This window comes from Zingiber officinale, chromosome 2A (assembly GCF_018446385.1).
Source record: "Zingiber officinale cultivar Zhangliang chromosome 2A, Zo_v1.1, whole genome shotgun sequence".
Taxonomy (NCBI): Eukaryota; Viridiplantae; Streptophyta; class Magnoliopsida; order Zingiberales; family Zingiberaceae; genus Zingiber; species Zingiber officinale.
The window spans coordinates 80,670,408-80,692,629 of NC_055988.1; the positions used below are offsets into that span (position 1 = coordinate 80,670,408).

Consider the following 22,222-nt stretch of genomic DNA (forward strand, 5'->3'; position numbering starts at 1 on the left):
AATTATGTCTCTCAAAGTAGACTGCATTGTTAGAGTGGATAGATTAGGAGTCTCACCTCTTGCATACATCCCAAGATTGAACATCTGAATTTCTATCTGAAGAGCTTTCTACATTGATAGTTGGGCTATGACTACTATTTTTCTAATCAACACATCGGCAACTACATTAGCTTTCCCGGGATGATAGCTAATATCACAGTCATAATCTTTTACAAGTTCTAGTTATCTTCTTTGCCTTATATTCAGCTCTTTTTGGGTGAAGAAGTATTTGAGATTTCTACAGTCGGTGAAAATTTTGCATTTCTCACCATACAAGTACTGTCTTCAAATTTTTAGAGCAAAAATGACTACAGCTAGCTCAAAGTCATGAGTCGGATAATTCTTCTCATGCACCTTTAGTTGTCTAGATGCATATGTGGTAACTTGATCTTGCTACATAAGAACTACGCCCAAACTTAACTTCAATGTATCTATGTACAACATACTCTTCTTGCCCTGATGGCATATCTAAAACTAGTGCTGTAGTGAGAGCTTGCTTCAACTTCTCGAAACTGTCTTGACAATCTGATCCCCAAACAAATTTGCCATTCTTCTTCGTCAGAGCTGTCAAGGGTACCGTAATGGTAGAAACCCTTGATGAATTTGTGATAGTAACCAACTAAGCCTAAGAAACTGCATATCTTAGTTGCAGTTTTAGGCACTGACCATTCTTTGACTGTCTTGACTTTAGAAGGATCAACTTCTACTCCGCCTCTAGAGATAATATGGCCTAAGAATGCCACTTTCTCTAGCCAGAACTCGCATTTGCTGAATTTTACAAACAACTTTTGATCTTGCAATATTTGTATGGCTGTCTTCAAGTGTTGACTATGCTCCTCTGTTCTTTGAGTATATCAAAATATCATCTATGAACACAATGATGAACTGATCAAGATACGGCCAAAATATGCAATTCATGAGATCCATGAAGATCACTGGGACATTTGTCATCCCAAATAACATTAACTCGTAATGCCCATATAGAGTTCTGAAAGCTATCTTATAGACGTCTACTTCCCTTACTTTCAATTGATGGTATCTCGAACGAAGATCTATCTTTGAGAATACTGAAGCTGCTTGCAGCAGATCGAATAAATCTTCAGTTTTAGGCAAGGGATACTTGTTCTTCACTGTGACTCTGTTCAGTTCTTAATAATCGATATAGAGCCTCATATTCTCATCCTTTTTCTCCACGAACAACACTGGTGCACCCCATGGAGAAAAACTCAGGCGAATGAATCCTTTAACTAGTAGCTCTTGAATCTGATCTTTCAGCTCTTTCATTTTTGCAGGTGCTAGTCGATATGGTGCCTTAGATATTAGCACTGTCTCTGGCATCAGCTCAATATAAAACTCCACCTCTCTCTCTCTCGAGCGGAATGCCTAGGAAAGTTTCTGACAACCTCAACATCCTTAATCTTCTAACGGATTGCATCAGGTATTGAAATGATACTAGCCAGAAATCCTCGACAGCCTCTACGCAAAAGCTTCCTTGCACATATACCAGAAATAATATGCGGCAACTGCTTGTTCTAAACTACCTCAAAGGTAAACGATTTCTACTAGACGGTCTGATAGATACTACCCTCTGTCAGAAATCAATCAAACCTCTATTCCGTGATAGCCAGTCCATCCCAAAAATAATGTCGAATTCAAGCATCGGCAACACAATAAGATCTTCCTGAATCATATTCTTCTGTAGTCTGAGCTCCATATCCTTTACCATCTTGGTAAATAACATTTGTTCGTCCGAAGGCATTGTGACTCAATCCCAATTCCATGTCTTCTGGTAAGATTCCTAGTCGCTTTAAGAAAGTCTCGGATATAAATGAGTGTATCGCCTGAGAATCTAGCAATGCATAGGTAGCTATGCTTGCGATAAATATCCTACCTGCGACCACAATACCATCGACACAAGTCAAGCCTATCATTTTCAAAAATTCCTACCATTTTAGGTCCCTTAAATTTTTTATTTATTATACTTCAGCCCCTAAAATCCTTAAAACTACAAAAATAACCCCTTAACTTTCAAAAATTATGGATTAACTCTTCAATTCTAAAAAATTTGCAATTAAGTTCTTCAATTTTTGAAAAATCATAATCCAACTCCTAGGTTATCGATTTATTCAGTTACAGTCCCTATGTTGACATTTATTAACATGTAGGCCCCAAAGTTTTCAGTCTATTCATCTTAAGCCCTTAAAATTTTTAGAATCATGTAATTTAGTCCTTAGGGTTTTCAAATTACTTAATAAGTCCCTAAAATTTCAAATTTCTATTTTACATGCCCAAAATCATATTATTCGAAAATTTCACCCTAGACCATACCAGATTCTAAACATGCGATCCTAAATCATCAAGTTCAATATACTTTGAAATAATCCTAGCGTACACGCCTAACATTTCTTGTATTATAGCAATAGAATGTTTAAAATAACCGGTATACCTGTGATAAGCATAATGTCTGGCTCCGCCTCTCCGGCATGCATCATAAAAGCTTGACCAGTCACAGGTTGTTTTTTCTTTGGGGAATCCACAGCTTTATGTTTATCTCCTCCACATGTGAAGCACTTGTAGGTACCCCACATGCATTTTCCATGGTGCTGGCAATTGCACTCCTTGCACAGTGGCTTCTCCTCAGTCTTTAGGGCAGCTGCTCTCGGTTGTTGTTTGAGTTGCTCTTGAGGCTTTTGTTATCCCTTCTGTGGCCCCGTGTACGACTTTTTATTCTGTTGTTATTGTTGCTGTGGTGGTGGCCTCTGCATCTCCCATGCTATGTCTTTCAAAGATTGCTCTGCCCTGTAAGCTCCATTAACAGTATCATTATACACAGTCGGATTTGTGAGAAGAACATCTCGGGGAATAGTAGGCCTGAGACAATCCAAGAAGTGTCTCAGTTTCTCAACAGCATCGTTGGCAATAAGGGGCGTAAAGTGGCACCCCCTATCGAACTTCTTAACAAACTCAGCAATAGATAAATCCCCCTAATGGAGACTCATAAACTCCCTCTTCAGTCATCCTTGACGTTGGTGGTAAAGTATTTCTCATAAAAAATTCTCTTGAAATCTTCCCAAGTTAGGGTTTTCAGATCAACCCCTCTTTCAACTCCCTCCCACCATAAGGAAGTGTCGTCTTTTAGTAGATATATGGCACAACATACCCTATCAACATCAGCCATATTCATATATCGGAAGATCACCTCTAAAGATCGAATCCATCCCTCAGCTACGAATGGATCAATAGTACTCGAGAAATCTTTAGGATCCATCCTCCTAAACTACATATAGATGTCCTGTTGCCCTCCCCTATTAGCATTACCAGCATGCTACTCAAATAATTGAGTCATTCCTTCAAGTAATCGTGTAGTAGCATTTGGAGGGGGTCGTGGCACCTCCTCATGTCCCTCTTCATCCCTATCTCCGTTAATAGCATGTCTCGGAGGCATATCTATACCCAATGTCTCATTCAGTACGTAACCATCATGCACTTCAATTTAATAGCATCTATTCTCCTAATTTTTATATCATGAAAGCATTTAATTTTAACATATAAATTTTAAAGAAGTAAAAACTCACAAACTTGAGGCTTAACTTCTTGAGCTTTACAGGAGAGATAGTAGGCACAATCCTTTCAAAAACTTAGCTCTGATACCAACTGAAACGACCCTAACTCCTACTTTAATTAAATAATATTAAACTTTTTTTATAAGAGTCGTATCATAGCCTATCTACCATACACCATTTTAAAATTAATTTACAACTAACATAGAATCAACTACAATTAATATTCATCATCCAGTATGAATAAAAACTTCTAAATCCAGTCTAAACATCATAAGAGTTCAGCAATAATACCTAAGTAGTAAATTATTTTATTTTTCCTCTCAAAACCCTCATAAATCATAAAAACAATGTTTTATCAAAACACGGTAAGCAGCATAGTCCTCGGGCGTGTACTGCAGTGGCCCAGTCCAATCAAGCATCATATGCTTCAACTTCATAACTATTATCGCCTGCAACCATACAAACCGAGTGAGTCCAATGGCTCAGCATGTCCTAACTAGTAATAACAAATAATATGTATACAAGCACATGCATCATTAAAAATACTCTTACTAAAATACATTAGATCATCATTTATCATTTCCATATATCATAGAATCATCATCATATCATCATATAGCTTTTATCATCATCATATATCATAAAATCCTTTTAAGGTGAGGTTTATTCGTTAAAAGTGACTAGCTATCATCATATGATCGATTGGTCAATCTTAAATGTAAAATCATAGTACCTAGCGGCTTGGTGTCAGCAACTCTCATCATTGGGCTATGTAGACTAATATGAAAATCTAATATTGAGCTCCTTTTAGGACCTTTTTCTATAAACAAGTTTCCTCTGGGACTTTTTCCCTTACAGTATTCTCACTAAATCATTATCATTATCATTTTATCATAATCAGCTTGCATCTTTTAAAAAAAAATTCTTTTCATCCTTTATAAAAATAGATATCATGCATTTCTTTTAAACCATGCATGCAATATAGCCTTAAAATACATCATTAAGTATTCCATAAAAGTTCATAATCGTTTAGGATAATCCTTTTATCATATACCCTTCAAGAACTTGCAAGAAACTTGATTAAATAATGAAAAATCATAAACGTGAGCAAACACATAAGCTACTAGTTTTTCATGCATAGTATTATAAACATGCATACTATAATTTGAACCTCTTCATCCTTTATAACAATAATATAAAATTCCCTAATTGTTTAGAATAATCCTTTTATTATATACCCTTCAAGAACGTGTAAGAAATCATGTAAAAAAAATAAGGAAATGTGAGTAAGCACATAAGCTACTGGTTTCTCATGCATAATAATATAAACATGCATCATATAATTTGAATGGTGCAGAAAAAAAAATAATGGTTTAAGAAGTGTCTTTGCATTTAAAATGCTCTAATTTTGATCCTTGACACGAGGAGACAAGGAGCACGAGCAAGGAGTCTTTGGCCTGACCTCCTCCCTCAAGAATCTCATGTTTTTTTTTTCTTCTGCTGTGCTTTGGCGAGGAAGATCATGGCGGCTACAGCATTCTCTTTTCTTTTCACCCTAGGTTTTGGTCTAGGATTCTTAAGCCTAGATATCTACTTGGTATTTAAAGCCAAAGCCAGTATATATATATTGGCTTTGGCTTTAAATACCAAGTAGATATCTAGTCTCAAGAATCCTATGTATTTTAAATTCCGTAACTTTTTAGTATTTATTTTTTAAAAAAAAATCATTAACTTCTTTTTTTTTTTACTTATTTAGCCATCATTTATTGTAAATTAAAATGAATAAATCATCTAATTAAATTAATCTAGTGGTTTAACTATTTACATGAAAGTAGTTTACGTTAGGAGATCTTGGGCGTTATACATTCACTTCAGATAATGATGTTCCATTTGCTTCTGGAAATTGTGTAGATCCAGTTGTATACAATTGATGATTTTCATGAGTACCTCATTGTTCTGTTCAACAACTAGTAGGTAAGAGATAAGTTCAAAATATTTTTTAAATCCACACTCATGATATTATTACTGTAGAAGCACATTTGATGCGTAAAAAGTGAAGCAAGTTTTTTTCTAATAAATCTTGATCAGTAATTTTCTCTCCCCAAAGTATGAGTTTAGAGCTAATCTTAAATAGTATTGAGTTATAATCGCTTGCAGATTTAAAATCTTATAGGCGGAGATGCATCAATTTATAACAGGTTATTGGGAAAACTATAGTTCCCTAATGGTCAAATCTTTCTTTCAAATTCTTCCAAAGTTCTCGTCGTTCTTTTACAGTAAGATACTCAATTTTCAATCCATCATCAAGATGATAAAAAAAATACAGTCCGGTACATGAAGCTCCCGCTATGCGGGGTCTCGAGGAAGAATCCATTGTACACAGCCTTACCCTGCTTTGTGCAAGAGGCTATTTCCAGGATTCGAACTCGTGACCTTTTAGTCACATGACAATAACTTTATCGTTACACCAAAACTCCCCTTCAATCCATGATCAAGATGATGACGAAAGAAAATAAATGCTTTTGCACGATCATATAGGGATTTGTTGTTTCCTTTTTTTTATATATCTCCTAAGCTCTCCGATGCCAGGTAGATCTCAGTATCTTAAATTCATGACAAATATTTTTTTTTTCTGGCTAAGTCAAATGCTTTAAATTCAAACTTTGTAATATTTGTCATAACAACCATAAAAGCAAATCAAGGAAATAATTAGAATAATATCATTTATAAAATAAAAACGTGTTAATATTTGTAGCAATCAAATATTTATGTTAACACAAAATATTATAGCAACAAAAATTAAACAAGCATGTTATGATCAAAACGAATATATATTTTAATATTTTTAAAAATATTGATATATTTTATATCTTTAATCAATTTTTTTAAAAAAAAATTATTGATATATGTTAGGTTATCAATATTCTAACATTGATAAAACTTATATCTTAAATCAATATTTTTTAGGAATATTAATAAATCTTAGATATTTATATTTTAAATCATAGATAGATCTGTCAATAAATCAACATAAATTCATGTCCTGTTATTTCAAGAGCATCAACATAGAATTAAAAATTATGTTTCTTTAGGAGCATCAATATAAATTTAGAATTGTACTCCTTCGAGAGTATCAATATTAAATCTAAATAATGTGTTGCTTCGGGAGTGTTATTATAAAATTAAAAGTTTGTACTTCTTCAGGAGTATCAATGTAAATTTAGAATTTATGCTAGTTCGAGAACATAGTTATTAAATCAAAATATTGTGTTAATTAAGGAGCATTAATATAAAATTAAAAGCATAAACATAAAATTTAAAATTTGTGTTATTTCAAGAGTACCAACATAAATACTAAGAGTAAGAATATTTATGAGTTTATACCTTAAAGAGCGCTCGTATTGATAACATGTTATAATTTAATAGTAAAAAAATACAAAATTGAAGAGAGTATTATCTTATTCAATCATTCTACCAAACACCTATATTTATAGTATAGATGGAGCGGTATAAAAAAAATACAATGATATATCAATTAACAATCAAATTAATCCTTTATTATAATAGAAAATATGTTATGAAACAATATTTTTTACAAAGACACATAATTAACAAAATTTCCAATTCATTTTTGTTTTTCAAAAATTAATGTTAATTAGGGTTTTAAATGAATGAGCAAGGTGTTAGATTTCGTCCAAGATGATTTATATTTATTCAATAAATATAAAGTCAATTTAATGCATTCAATTAAATGAATAAACTTTAACATTCAACTTATTAATGTTTCCTCTTAGCATTTAGGAAATTTTTATAGAACTGAATTAACCACCTCTAAGATTAATCAATTTGAAGAGTTGGATACCTGGATTATAAAAAAAAATATTTGCTCCCACGGACTATGGATACCTGGATTATAAAAAAAAATGTTTGCTCCCACGGACTAGAACAGTTGATTCATGAAAGGGTGTTCTTGCCACTAGGCTTGAAGAGTTAGATAGTAGGGATCCTCCTTGGAGGGGTTGTCAAGGTGGTGATTTTATCTTTTGCTGCCAATGAACAAAAGTTATGAAATCCCGACAAGTTGACACAATTGGTACCTACATGAGTGTTTGTTCTAATAAATTTTTGAGTTAAATTCTCAACTTGTATAAAATATCTCATTAGGTGTCTAACCTTCCTATGCAAAGGGTAGCTACGTTAGGATAAAATATCATCCGTGATTTACCTACTTATATCTTACTGTGAGAGTAATGATTCTAGACCTCTACATAGATAGTCGAGTTAATACTCAGATAGGAGTGACATAGTTTAATTCCTAACATGTTCGAGTTATCTTGTACTCCCTGTTAAAAAAAGCTACTATGCTATAGTTGAATAAATCTTCAAAATTTATCCCTTCTAGAATATATGAGGTTATACTAGAGGGATAGTTAAAGTGATCAACTTCATTTTTACCACCAATAAACAAAGGTTATACAGAATTATATTCATAAATAATGTTCACTAATAAAATTTGTGAATTATATTTATCACTAAAATTTTCAACAATATAGTAAATAAATAAACAACCTGATAAGGAAAATTTCAAATTAAACAAACCTATTTAATAACCAATTAAATGTAATTTAAATTCTGAAATTTTTAAATAATCAAATAAGTTTGAACCAGCGTTCAGACAAGTTTGAACCTCATAAAATTTGATTCTACTTGACTAGTTTATCGCCCTAATGTTAATTGAAAAAAAAAAAATCTACAACTTCAGAGTAAAATCGTTTTAACTTATCAAAATTACAGCAATATTATATTAAAATAAGAAACAGTCTAATCCTCCCTCAAGGATAACTTAATCCTTGTTCTCTCGTCGCTGCTTCAATCCACTGATCAAAGAATAATAAATAGCAGCAAAGGATTCTCGAGTTTATCATCACACAAGAACAACCTATTCTTTTCTCTACAAGAAAAAAAAGTAGTGATCTATATAGAAGAGAAAATTCCACTTAAATATTGGACAAAACTTGTTAAAACACAAATAGAATACCAACATGATTGTTCGTTCTAAGAGCAAACCTCAAGACTGAAACCTCAACTCTCTTCCTATCACAATCGACATCATAAAACAACAATAATACCCTTTCAAACACACACACACGAGCAATGAACACAAGCCAAAGGATTAAACAACACAATGAATGGTATCAGAATGAGAAGGTTGGCTATCATGTAGACAGATTACTTACACCATTCAAACTCAACAAGGAGTTTAGATCATGGCAATCTAGGTGGATATGAATCTCCAGGAGCTGCTGCTCCTTCTGGAACCATATGTGTGGCGCTGGCTGTCTGATACTGTCGGGGCAATGCTGATTGTGGAGCGGCCTGAGAGTAGTAGATTGGTTGGTAGCCAGAGGCGACATCGTAGCCATAATTCGCCGTTGCGGCAGGTGGCTGAGTCAGTTGAGAGTGCTGCATGACATGAAACCCTGCTCCTGGATAAGGGTGGGCTTGGTTGGCAGTGACATGGAGCAATTGCTGTTGCAATGCAGAGTGTGCGGTTGCAGGGGCAGTTGCTGCTGTCCTATAGAAACTCGCTAGCACTTCGGGAGGCTTCGCCGGAGCCCCCTGAGCTCCGGCTGTTGGCTTCACGGAAGATGGTAATGGTGTTGGGTCAGCCAAATTGGGGTGAACTGCTGGCACATTGTAAGGCGAATTGGGATGAACCGGCATGAAGATGTAGGGAAACTGGGGGTCGAATGGGGGAGCTTGCGGCGTTTGCTGCACAGGAGGACCCATCAGAGAGTAGTAGGGTGGCATTGGGAGAACCGGAGCAGCTGCGTGAATGTAATGCTGATTTGGTGGTATGAACTGCTGTTGTTGGTGGTGAAGTTGAAGACGGGATTTCTGTTGTTGCAGCTGCTCCTGCTGCATCGACGGCACAAGATAGCTAGGATCAGAAGCTACCTTTGGATCGGAGATTGGATTTGAATACATTGACCTGGAAGAAGGAATCGAATTAAATTCCACTCAATTTTAGTGAATCAACTAGTTGATGCGAGCAAGATGATACCTTGGCGCAGGATCAGTGATGATGGCGTCGTTCTGAGTAGGCTTTGGAGGCTGATGCGGCTTTCGGAATCCGCCGTGGTCAGATTTGTCGTCGTCGGAGAAGTCTCGGTGCAGGTTTTCAGTTGGGGAGATGATGAGCGAAGCAGCAGAGGCTGTCGGGAGAGGAATGGGTGGAAGGTGGTGATGGTAGGCGGCGAAGTTTGCATCTTTGAAACCCTCGTCGGCCCTTTGGCTGGTGGCGGAGTCGGGAGAAGGGATCGTGCGGGAGAAGTGGTCGTCGTGCCCCGCAACGCGTTGATCGGCGGTCCGATCAATGGTAGGAACCGGAATGGGCGGAAGATTGGAGAGAGGCGGAGCGGACGAGGTGGATCCGAAGGAAGAAGCCTTGTCGAGCATCGGTGAGCCGGGGACGGAAAGGACTTCCTGGCCGTGACGCACAAGCTTCCCGGCGGATTCGGGGCGAGGGAGGGCCGGCGGTCGGCCGACTGCGCCGCGCGAGTGAGAGGGATCATCGTCGAGGCTGACGAGGCAGTTGACGGAGGCGGATTCGACGGAACCGCGAGGGATGTCGTCGATGCCCAAGCCGCTAATCGCGCTGTTGAGGGCGTCAACGAACCAGGTCTCCGACTTTGACTCGTCGATCAGCGAGCCGATCGCCGACGAACTCCCCGAATCCGGCTTCGAGGGGAAGAGAAACAGGCGAAGCCGGCCGGAACGCGTCGAACCGCCGCCGGCCCTAGCGGCGGCGGGGGAGGCGGAGATGCGATCGAGCTCGTCTATCATGTTCTCCAGGTCCTCGTCGGTGGAGACAGAGATGAGCGAGTCGAGATCCTCGTTCGGGAGCTGATACTTAAGCGAAAAGGAGCCGCCGCCGAGGAGATCGCGGGAGAGCTTGGCGGAGAGGTCAGCGAGGGAGCCGCTACGGTCGATGGCGACCATCCGCGTCTCGCCGCCGAGGTAGCAGAGGTACTTGTCAGTAGGTCGTGGGAGTATGCGGCCGCCGTAGCTGCACATGACGCGGAGCCGCGGCGACGGCGCCGCGAGGGCGGAGTAGGGCTCGTCCCACGACTCGCCGCCGCGGGAGCGAGGGGAGGACTCGGTGGAGTCCGCGTAGCCGGTGACGACCGCCAGCGCCGATTCCATGATCGGAGTTGCAGGGAAGGGGATTCTCCTGGCTTCGTTCGACGGAATCGGATTGGGGGGATTTTACAGAAAGGGAAGAAGGGTTTGCAGAGAAAAGGAGAAAAGAAAAAGGAAATGTTTTTAATGATATTTTTCTATTTTGAGCAAATTTCTATTTTTCCTATTTTATATTTTTATTTTAGCCTATCTATAATTATATCTTCCTCAAATTGGTTCTTGTTTTTAATTAGTTTTGAACCATTAACCAATTTCTCTATTTTCCTTTCAATAATATCATTTTTTTAAAGGGCCTAAATAAATAAATAAATAAAATTTCCCTTTTGGTAAATTTTGGACTCAATGTTGAGTCCCCTTGAGTAGTTTCCTACTAAGCATCGGTCTTATCCCGAAACGAAACAGATGATTTCGACAATTAGATCACTTTCTTTCTTGATTATCATTATGACATCAAAATTCTCCTTTTGTGTAATGGTTGTCGATCACCAGTATCATCCATCCGACTAGGGTTCTTCGAGATCTCCTTCATCCGTAACGATTAATGTTCACCTTCATTAATCTCGAGCCCCTGTGTCGAGAATTGTCCGACCGAACACGCTTCATGGGCACTTGACTATGATTCGAGCACCATCCGGTTGCGAATTCAATTTCCAAGCCCGCCCGAGTGTCAAACACATTATGTCTCTCGAACTCAATTTCGCCCGAGGCCTAAGTACGACTTGGCCGAACCAGGGTCGTCCCAGCCCATATCTTTGGGGCTATTCCAAGTTACGACTCCCTTAATTACAGATTATTATAGAGTATGAATTTTTTTATTATTATTATAAAAAATATATTTTAAAGAAATATTAAAAGAACGCGTCCTATCTCAAAAAATAACATCTTACTCTAATAATAATGTTGATTAATTACTATAAATTTTTTATCAAAATTTTAGTTAATTTTTGAATAATTTTGAACAATTTTAAAATAATTTTAGTATGCACTTTAATTAAATTTCAAACTGTATAATAATACTTTATGACAAGGGTTTTCCTTTAACTCTCATGCAGTGCATTTTTGACCAAAAAAAAATTACAAAACGCCTCTTTTATTTTCTCTATTATTAAAAAAAACACTATAGGTTAAAAAAAACTAACAATGTTTTTTTATTTATTTCATCACTTTTATTATAGTTTAGTGTTTTAGAGTTATGTTGTAGCAATCTATTCGATTAAAATTACTATAATTTTTAGTTATATTTAGAAAAACTTATATCAAAATATTTTTTTTCTAATGTTCATCTCTTTTTTAAAAGTTGAATAGCCCTAATTTTCGAGTTAATTAGGCCTAAACATTTCTTTCCTTAGACAATAAGGTATAATGTTGATGATGCATGCTTTATAACCAAGAGTCAAGCTAAGGGGCTAGGAGATAGCGACGTGAAAGAATAAAGACTATTTGTCGATTAGAAGGAAATAAGGATGTTGGACAATCAGATTACAAAGGAAATTGATTAAATCTGAAATTACAAAATTAAAATTCAGTCTTATCTTAGATACATGAGCTAATAACTTCAAGTTACTTGTGGGACTAATTTGTTCAAGCGCCCAGTTGTCCGAACACCAGTGGGAGACGTTGCTGTTGTTGAGCTGAGCACTTCGGAGTGTTTTCCGAGTCCAAGTGGAAAGTAAAGTGTCACTGGCCGAATCGAGGAAGTAGCAACTTGCCCGAGTCGTTAAGTGCCAAGCTCGTTGAGCGTCGAGTAGCTGAGCTGTTCTCAAGTGCCCCAAGTGGCCTCCATGCACGGCGTCGGGTGGCCTGAGCATGCAAATGAGCACCGATTCAAGATACCAAGTTGCCCGACTGTCTAGTGGTCCGAATCAATTAAAATGCCCAATGGTTGAGTCCGAAAAGCCTCTTAGTGCTTTAGAAAGAAATGAGTTGAGGTCTGTTCGATAGAGTTTCCTTAAAATAAACTTATTTCCTCCAACGGTGTTTAAAGGTCATGATAAATATCTATTTCTTAAGATACTATGATAAACTGCGATCATCACTTAGCACAGGCGGTCACGATGAATTAGGAAAGTACCTGAACATTATCACGGGTAAATTGCCTAGCAAAATGAACACGGCATAAAAAAAACTGTGGGGAACGAAGGTGGAGAATTTGTTTTCGCTTCTCGTGGTGTTTATTGCCTAAGGCTGCAACCTCTTTATATAAAAGGTTAGATTTTTAGCAGCAATAACTAACTGACCAAATAAAAGTCATTCCTTGTCAAGATCGAAACCATCAGTGGTTAGCCGTTTCACTAGTCGATTATGAATTCTCCATTAATTGATTACTATTGTATTAAGAATTTGCCCTCTTTACTAACTAATTTTGGTGAAGTTTAAAATGAAATTACGTTAATGTCTTTTTTCTATTGATACCGAAAATAATTCTAAGATTTATTAGTAATTTCCACAAACGCATTAATCAGTGATCTAGAGTTCTAGACTAAGCTGCGACGTATTATTGAAAATTTTTCTCATTAATCAATCAAGGATCTAAAATTCAAGACTCAGTTGCGGAATATTATTAAAAATTTTCTCATTAATCAATTAGAAATCTAGAGTTCTCTTTAGTTCTACATCTTAGAATTGACAACACTGCGAACAGAGAAATTTCTATAAACACCTTAGGCCTGTGAGGTTAGAAAGAATACTTTTCTTAGATTTTTTGCTAAGATCAAATATGATATTAAATTAATTTTTTATAGGAGAGTCCGTTACAGTAGTTTGCTACTAGGATTCTTGAGTGTCACCCTAGTACACTATTTCATGGGTCTGGTGCACCCTTACTAAATTTATGGGTGACCTTTTGGCTAAAATTAAATGTAATATTTGTTCTTATCAATTTAATGTTTAATATAAAATATTAAATTAATTTTTTTATAAAGGAGAGTATGTTACTCTCATGTGTTCATGTATTATTTTACATACGTAACCATAAATGGAGCCACGTATAGCTTTGGTGGGGCAGTTGCCCCACCTCAATTTTTTGAAAATACCCCTTGAGATGTATAAAATTATAAAAATATTAGTTTTGTGTCTCTAAAAAAAATAAAAGTATGGACAATACTCAAAAATTAAAACTATTTTTATAGGACAATTCTTCTCCCCTTAGATCTCTCCCTGCATCGTCCCATCTGGTATAAGGCACTTAGCTCACACAACGCGTGTACAAGATAGTTAATATATACTAGTGATCATGCACACGCGTTGCATATGTAATATAATACATTGAAATCACATTTGACCCTTTATAATGAAATTATATTAATTAAAGTATTTTAGCATTAAAATACTAAAGTAAAGTCATTAAGGTAAAGTACCTGACTTTTATTATTTGGGTAAGATTCGTCAGACCCATGCAATAATGCAAGGGTGACACAAGAGAATCTCAGCAACAAACTAGTGTAACAGACTTCCCTATGAAAAAAATAATTTAATATAATATTATATTTATCTTAGTAAAAAAAACTAAGAAAAGTATATTTTTTAACATTGTCGGCCTAAAATATTTATAGAAGCTTCTTTGATCATAGTGTTGTCAATTCTAAGATGTGGGACTAAAGAGAACTATATTTTTTTATATAAAACAACTAGAGAAAATTAATGATGATAAAAATTCATAATAATATGTCGCAGCTGAGCCTCGAACTCTAGATCACTGATTATTTCGCTTGTGAAATTACTAATAAATCTTGAAATTATTTTTAGTGTGAATAGAAAAAATGATATTAACGTAAATTCATTTTAGGCTTCACCAAAGTTAGTTAGTAAAGGGAAATGATTTTTAATAAAATAGTAAGATATTAAGAATCTGTCCTTTTACTAACTAATTTTGGTGAAACCCAAAATGAAATTATGTTAATATCTTTTTTTCTTTTGAAAATAATTTCAAATTTTATTAGTAATTTTTACAAAGTATCAATCAAGAATCTAGAGTTCAAGACTTAACTTTGGCGCATTATTAGGATTTTTTTCTCATTAATCAATTAGAAATATAAATAGAGAAGGTTCTATAAATATCTTTAAAAATGTTAGAAAATATTTTTTTCTACTTTTTTACTAAAATCAGGTATGATATTAAATTAATTTTTTATAAAGGGAAGTCTATTATCCATACATATTCATGTATTATATTATACATGTAACCAGGGGTAATATTTAAAAATTAAAATTATATTTTTTTTCTCTCTCTCTATATATATATATATATAACCAGGGGTAATATTTAAAAATTAAAATTATTTTCTTTCTCTCTCTCTCTCTCTATATATATATATATATATATATATATATATATATATAGGTAATATTTAAAAACTAAAACTATTCTATATATATATATCTGTATTTTTTTACAATTTTGTTGAAAGACCCTTGTAAAAATAAATATTCCAAAGTGTGATACAGCAAGATATGGAGAGAGACAGGTACGGACGCGGTTTCTATTGTCTGCAGTAGTCGCCGGTCCTGGGCCGCAGAGGAACATGTGAGGAATGGTACCGCAAGTGTGCGTACCGCAGGGACAAGAGGAGAGAGAAAAGGTGAGTCTCCGACTCTCCGCAATGAAGGGGGAGAAGAGGACGGTCAATGTACGTCCCGCTCCCGGCTCACTGATGGTGGTGACCACACTGACGGTACCCCCATCCACGTTCTGCTACAGGAGCTGAGAGCGAAGAAAGGGTGGAAGAACTGAGGGAACTGAGCTTGTAGGTAAACTACTTGATGTTTACATTGAACGATCCATCCTTATAAACACATCATACCTCTTTGATTATTTTATTGGCTTTGGCCTGAATGACCCATCGTTATATTTATCCCATATGTCTCTTCCGTTATCAAGTTGATATCTTAGTGTCCCAATCAATCTATTTCAAATCTATTTCAGGACTAATATAAAGGAGATAAATCATATGTAACTATTAGCTTTGAAATAGTAATTGACATATAAGAAAGATATACCTCAGTTATGTTGAAAATCAAGTTCTAAATCTTAAGTTGATAATACCTCATGCGCTAACTACTAGACGACCCCTTCCGTTCTCATGTTATATAAAATAAGGGACCCCCGCGGGCTGGATCAACCGGTTAAGGCGTGGCATCCTTGCACAATGAGTTGTAGGGTCGAAGGTTCACGGACGCACACTGGATGAATAATCTGGGCCGGCTGTGTTAAATTCCGGAGACACCACGCTTTACCTGAACCAGCATTCACCGCTGATTTACCTCCTCCTAGGATTTCTGTGAGGCCAGGCCTAGGGGGCCGCTGGGCGGCAGGACCCACCTTTTTACATAATGTTATATAAAATAAGGGGATGAATTTTTTTTCCCGGAATTATATATCTGTTTGAAGTTGATTTATAACTCAGTATGATACTTCTAATTAATATTAATTGCACACAGAACTAAATGTTTTCAACTGCATCCAATAAATTTTCTTAGAACAGTCTAATAACTAGCGCATGAGGTATTATCATTATAAAATTTAGAATTTAAATTTTAGTATAATCAAGATAAATATATTTTTTATTTATAATTTACTTCTGAATTAGTGGGAAGCTAGACGGTGTAGCTGCATTTTTACCACCACGTACAGTCATACTGCACTCTACAGGCTGTATTTTATTTTATTTTTCACAAACAAATGGCGCTACTATGGATTAATAAAAAAATGGAAAAAATAAATAAAAAGATTACCTTTTCCCTAATATCTTCGAATTAAACTTTCATCGGTATAAATTGAAAATTAGTTTAAAAAAATGAGATGTTTTTAATAATATTTTTTTATTTTGAGAACATTTCTATTTTTCCTATTTTTTTATTTTTATTTTAGCCTATCTATAATTATATCCTCCTCAAATTGATTCTTGTTTATAATTAGTTTTGGCTCCTCCGTGTTAGTTAGTTTTAGTAGTCATCTGTGATTTACTTCTTCCATATTGACCTTGAGACGGATTGACGGAGACACTGAGAGCGAGTGTATTCACCTTTTACCACAATTGTTTTTAGTTAGTTTTGAACAATTAATCAATTTCTTTATTTCCCTTTCAATAATATCATTTTTTAAGGCCAAAATAAATAAATATAATTCTCGGTTTGGTAAATTTTAGACTCATTGAACGCCCTTGCATCATAGCGCGGGGCCTATTTGTCCATTAGAAGGAAATAAGGATGTTGGACAATCAGATTACAAAGGAAATTGATTAAATCTGAAATTACAAAATTAAAATTCAGTCTTATCTTAGATACATGAGCTGATACCTTCAAGTTACTTGCGGGATCAAGCATCATGTTGCCCGAACACCAGTGGGATGCTGCTGTTGTTGAGCTTAGGACTTCGGAGTATTTCTCGAGCCTAAGTGGGAAGGTAAGTGTCACTGTCTGAATCGGGCAAGTAACAACTTGCCCAAGTCGTTAAGTGCCAAGCTAGTTGAGTGTCGGATTAGCTGAGCTGTCCTTGAGTGCCCTGAATGGGCCTCCATCTACGGCGCATAGTAGGGAGAGTTGTTGAGTCGCATGAGTGGGTAAATAAGTACCGAGTCAAGATACCAAGTTGCCCAACTATCTAGTGGTCGGAGAGCGAAGCCGAGTACTTGGGAAGTTTCCATAATTAGTCAAAATGCCCAATGGTTGAGTCCGAAAAGACCTCTTAGTGCTCGAGAAAAAGAGAGGTATGCGTTCGACGCAAAGGTCACGATAGATATCTATTTCTTAAGATACAATGACAAACTACGATCACCACATAGAACATGCGGTCACGATGAACTAAGAAAGTACCCGAACATTATCATAGGCAGATTGCCTTGCAAAATGAACACGACATATATAAAAGAAACTGTGGGGAACGAAGGTGGAGAATTTACTTCTCGTGGTGTCTATTGCCTAAGGCTGCAACCTTTTTATATAGGAGATTAGATTTTTGACAGCAATAACTAACACTACAAAAATACTGTCATTTAGGGATAAATTTTGCAACAAATTTTAGAAAAAAATTCGTTGGAAATTGGATTTGGGACGAAAATTGCGACAAAAAAAATTCGTTGCAAATATGCCGTCGCAAAAATTTGCGACGAAAAAATATAATTTCGTTGGAAATTTTGCAACGAAATCAAAATTCGTTAGAAATTTTGCAACAAAATCAAAATTCGTTCCAAATTTCGTTGGAAATTTTGCAACAAAAATCAATATTTGTTGGAAATGTCAGCAGAAAATATCTCCGACGAACCCTAAATTTGTCGCAAATTAGCAACAAAAAAATGTATTCGTTGCAAACAGATTTGCGACGAATAACTATTTGTTGGAAAAGTTACAAAATACAAGATTTCCAACGAAAATATAGATTCGTTAGAAATTTCCAACGAAAATATATTTTCGTTGGATGTTTCCAACGAATCCGCATTTTCGTTGGAAATTTCCAACGAATCCACATTTTCGTTGGAAATTTCCAACGAATCTAAACTCAAGTTTAAAAATTCAAGTTTAAAAACTCAAGTTATTCGTCAATGTGTTAGAAAATATAAACTCAAGTTTAAAAATTCACAAATCAACATAAATTAGCTCTGTAATTATTTTTAATTCATGGATATAATCACGAGAATCTTATGAATGCCACCAAACTGATTTCCCCTCGTTCTGAGCACTCGAACATCATTTTTTAAATCTAGCAAGTTCAACTATACTCTAATTTGATTTAAAACTCTAACACTTTCAAACTCAAATTCAATTTCATCGAATTGACCTAGATGTTAAAAATTCATCTAATTTCAAAAAAAATATTTGAGCTCATCTATAGAATCATGAGACCACGACGAGCACACAGGAACTTGTTTCATCCGATTCCGAGATCTCTAGGTCGGTCAAACGGGTTTTTAAGCCATACCATACTTTGCAACGAATCTGTAATTCGTTGGAGATTTCCAACGAATCTGCCAGTTCGTTGGAAATCTCCAACGAATTACAGATTCGTTGGAAACCCTACATTTTCTTAAATCCACGGTTGACCGACCTAGAGACCTCCGAATTGGATGAAACCAGTTCCTTTGTGCTCCTCTATTTGTCCTGACTTCATATATGTCCTCAAATATTTTTTTTATTTGATATATTTTTTTCCTTTATTTTTTTAATCCCCAATGTGTTAGAAAATATAAACTCAAGTTTAAAAATTCACAAATCAACATAAATTAGCTCCGTAATTATTTTTAATTCATGGATATAATCACGAGAACCTTACGAACGCCACCAAATTGATTTCCCCTCGTTCTGAGCACTCGAACATCATTTTTTAAATCTAGCAAGTTCAACTATACTCCAATTTGATTTAAAACTCTAACACTTTCAAGCTCAAATTCAATTTCATCCAATTGACCTAGACGTTAAAAATTCATCTAATTTCAAAAAAAATATTTGAGCTCATCTATAGAATCATGAGACCAAGAGGAGCACACAGGAACTTGTTTCATCTGATTCCGAGGTCTCTAGGTCGGTCAAACGGTTTTTTAAGCCATACCATACTTTGTAACGAATTGGCAGATTCGTTGGAAATATTTCCAACGAATCTGCCTGTTCGTTGGAAATCTCCAACGAATTACAGATTCGTTGGAAACCCTACATTTTCTTAAATCCACGGTTGACCGACCTAGAGACCTCCGAATTAGATGAAACCAGTTCCTATGTGCTCCTCTATTTGTCCTGACTTCATATATGTCCTCAAATATTTTTTTTTTCATATATTTTTTTCCTTTATTTTTTTAATCCCCAATGTGTTAGAAAATATAAACTCAAGTTTAAAAATTCACAAATCAACATAAATTAGCTCCGTAATTATTTTTAATTCATGGATATAATCACAAGAACCTTACGAACGCCACCAAACTGATTTCCCCTCATTCTGAGCACTCGAACATCATTTTTTAAATCTAGCAAGTTCAACTATACTCCAATTTGATTTAAAACTCTAACACTTTCAAGCTCCAATTCAATTTCATCCAATTGACCTAGATGTTAAAAATTCATCTAATTTCAAAAAAATTATTTGAGCTCATCTATAGAATCATGAGACCAAGAGGAGCACACAGGAACTTGTTACATTCGATTCCGAGGTCTCTAGGTCGGTCAAACGAGTTTTTAAGCCATACCATACTTTCCAACGAATCTGTAATTCGTTGGAGATTTCCAACGAATCTGTAATTCGTTGGAGATTTCCAATGAATTGGCAGATTCGTTGGAAATGTTTCCAACGAATCTGCCAGTTCGTTGGAAATCTCCAACGAATTACAGATTCGTTGGAAACCCTACATTTTCTTAAATCCACGGTTGACCGACCTAGAGACCTCCGAATTGGATGAAACCAGTTCCTGTGTGCTCCTCTATTTGTCCTGACTTCATATATGTCCTCAAATATTTTTTTTATTTTATATATTTTTTCCTTTATTTTTTTAATCCCCAATGTGTTAGAAAATATAAACTCAAGTTTAAAAATTCACAAATCAACATAAATTAGCTCCGTAATTATTTTTAATTCATGGATATAATCACGAGAATCTTACGAACGCCAACAAACTGATTTCCCCTCGTTCTGAGCACTCGAACATCATTTTTTAAATCTAGCAAGTTCAACTATACTCCAATTTAATTTAAAACTCTAACACTTTCAAGCTCAAATTCAATTTCATCCAATTGACCTAGATGTTAAAAATTCATCTAATTTCAAAAAAAATATTTGAGCTCATCTATAGAATCATGAGACCAAGAGGAGCACACAGGAACTTGTTTCATCCGATTCTGAGGCTCTAGGTCGGTCAAACGGGTTTTTAAGTCATACCATACTTTGCAACGAATCTGTAATTCGTTGGAGATTTCCAACGAATTGGCAGATTCGTTGGAAATGTTTCCAACGAATTTGCCTGTTCATTGGAAATCTCCAACGAATTACAGATTCGTTGGAAACCCTACATTTTCTTAAATCCACGGTTGACCGACCTAGAGACCTCCGAATTGGATAAAACCAGTTCCTGTGTGCTCCTCTATTTGTCCTGACTTCATATATGTCCTCAAATATTTTTTTTATTTCATATATTTTTTTCCTTTATTTTTTTAATCCCCAATGTGTTAGAAAATATAAACTCAAGTTTAAAAATTCACAAATCAACATAAATTAGCTCTGTAATTATTTTTAATTCATGGATATAATCACGAGAATCTTATGAATGCCACCAAACTGATTTCCCCTCGTTCTGAGCACTCGAACATCATTTTTTAAATCTAGCAAGTTCAACTATACTCTAATTTGATTTAAAACTCTAACACTTTCAAGCTCAAATTCAATTTCATCCAATTGACCTAGATGTTAAAAATTCATCTAATTTCAAAAAAAATATTTGAGCTCATCTATAGAATCATGAGACCACGAGGAGCAGACAGGAACTTGTTTCATCCGATTCCGAGGTCTCTAGGTCGGTCAAACGGGTTTTTAAGTCATACCATACTTTGCAACGAATCTGTAATTCATTGGAGATTTCCAACGAATTGGCAGATTCGTTGGAAATGTTTCCAACGAATCTGCCTGTTCGTTGGAAATCTCCAACGAATTACAGATTCGTTAGAAACCCTACATTTTCTTAAATCCACGGTTGACCGACCTAGAGACCTCCGAATTGGATGAAACCAGTTCCTGTGTGCTCCTCTATTTGTCCTGACTTCATATATGTCCTCAAATATTTTTTTTATTTCATATATTTTTTTCCTTTATTTTTTTAATCCCCAATGTGTTAGAAAATATAAACTCAAGTTTAAAAATTCACAAATCAACATAAATTAGCTCCGTAATTATTTTTAATTCATGGATATAATCACGAGAACCTTACGAACGCCACCAAACTGATTTCCCTCGTTCTGAGCACTCGAACATCATTTTTTAAATCTAGCAAGTTCAACTATACTCCAATTTGATTTATAACTAACACTTTCAAGCTCAAATTCAATTTCATCCAATTGACCTAGATGTTAAAAATTCATCTAATTTCAAAAAAAAATATTTGAGCTTATCTATAGAATCATGAGACCAAGAGGAGCACACAGGAACTTGTTTCATCCAATTCCGAGGTCTCTATGTCGGTCAAACGGGTTTTTAATCCATACCATACTTTGTAACGAATCTGTAATTCGTTGGAGATTTCCAACGAATTGGCAGATTCGTTGGAGATTTCCAACGAATTGGTAGATTCGTTGGAAATGGTTCCAATGAATCTGCCAATTCGTTGAAAATCTCCAACGAATCTGCCAATTCGTTGGAAATCTCCAACGAATTACAAATTCGTTGGAAACCTTATCCTGCAAATTTTTTTACTGTAGAATTGCGATAAATTATATATTTGTTGGGGAGTTCC

At 35.6% G+C, this 22,222-nt stretch overlaps 1 protein-coding gene and 1 pseudogene across 1 annotated transcript; one reads left to right on the top strand and one right to left on the bottom strand.

The window, feature by feature from the left end:
- Window positions 1-8,577: 8,577 nt before the first annotated feature.
- Window positions 8,578-10,901, bottom strand: LOC122041333 (leucine-rich repeat extensin-like protein 5). The gene is made up of 2 exons (XM_042600974.1): window positions 9,667-10,901; window positions 8,578-9,594 (listed from the first exon to the last, which is right to left on the bottom strand). The coding sequence occupies exons 1-2, from the start codon at window positions 10,806-10,808 to the stop codon at window positions 8,868-8,870; spliced, it is 1,869 nt and encodes a 622-aa protein (XP_042456908.1). The 5' UTR covers window positions 10,809-10,901; the 3' UTR covers window positions 8,578-8,867.
- A 2,587-nt stretch (window positions 10,902-13,488) lies between these two features.
- On the top strand, window positions 13,489-13,627 carry LOC122044523 (annotated as a pseudogene).
- The last annotated feature ends 8,595 nt before the right edge of the window (window positions 13,628-22,222 follow it).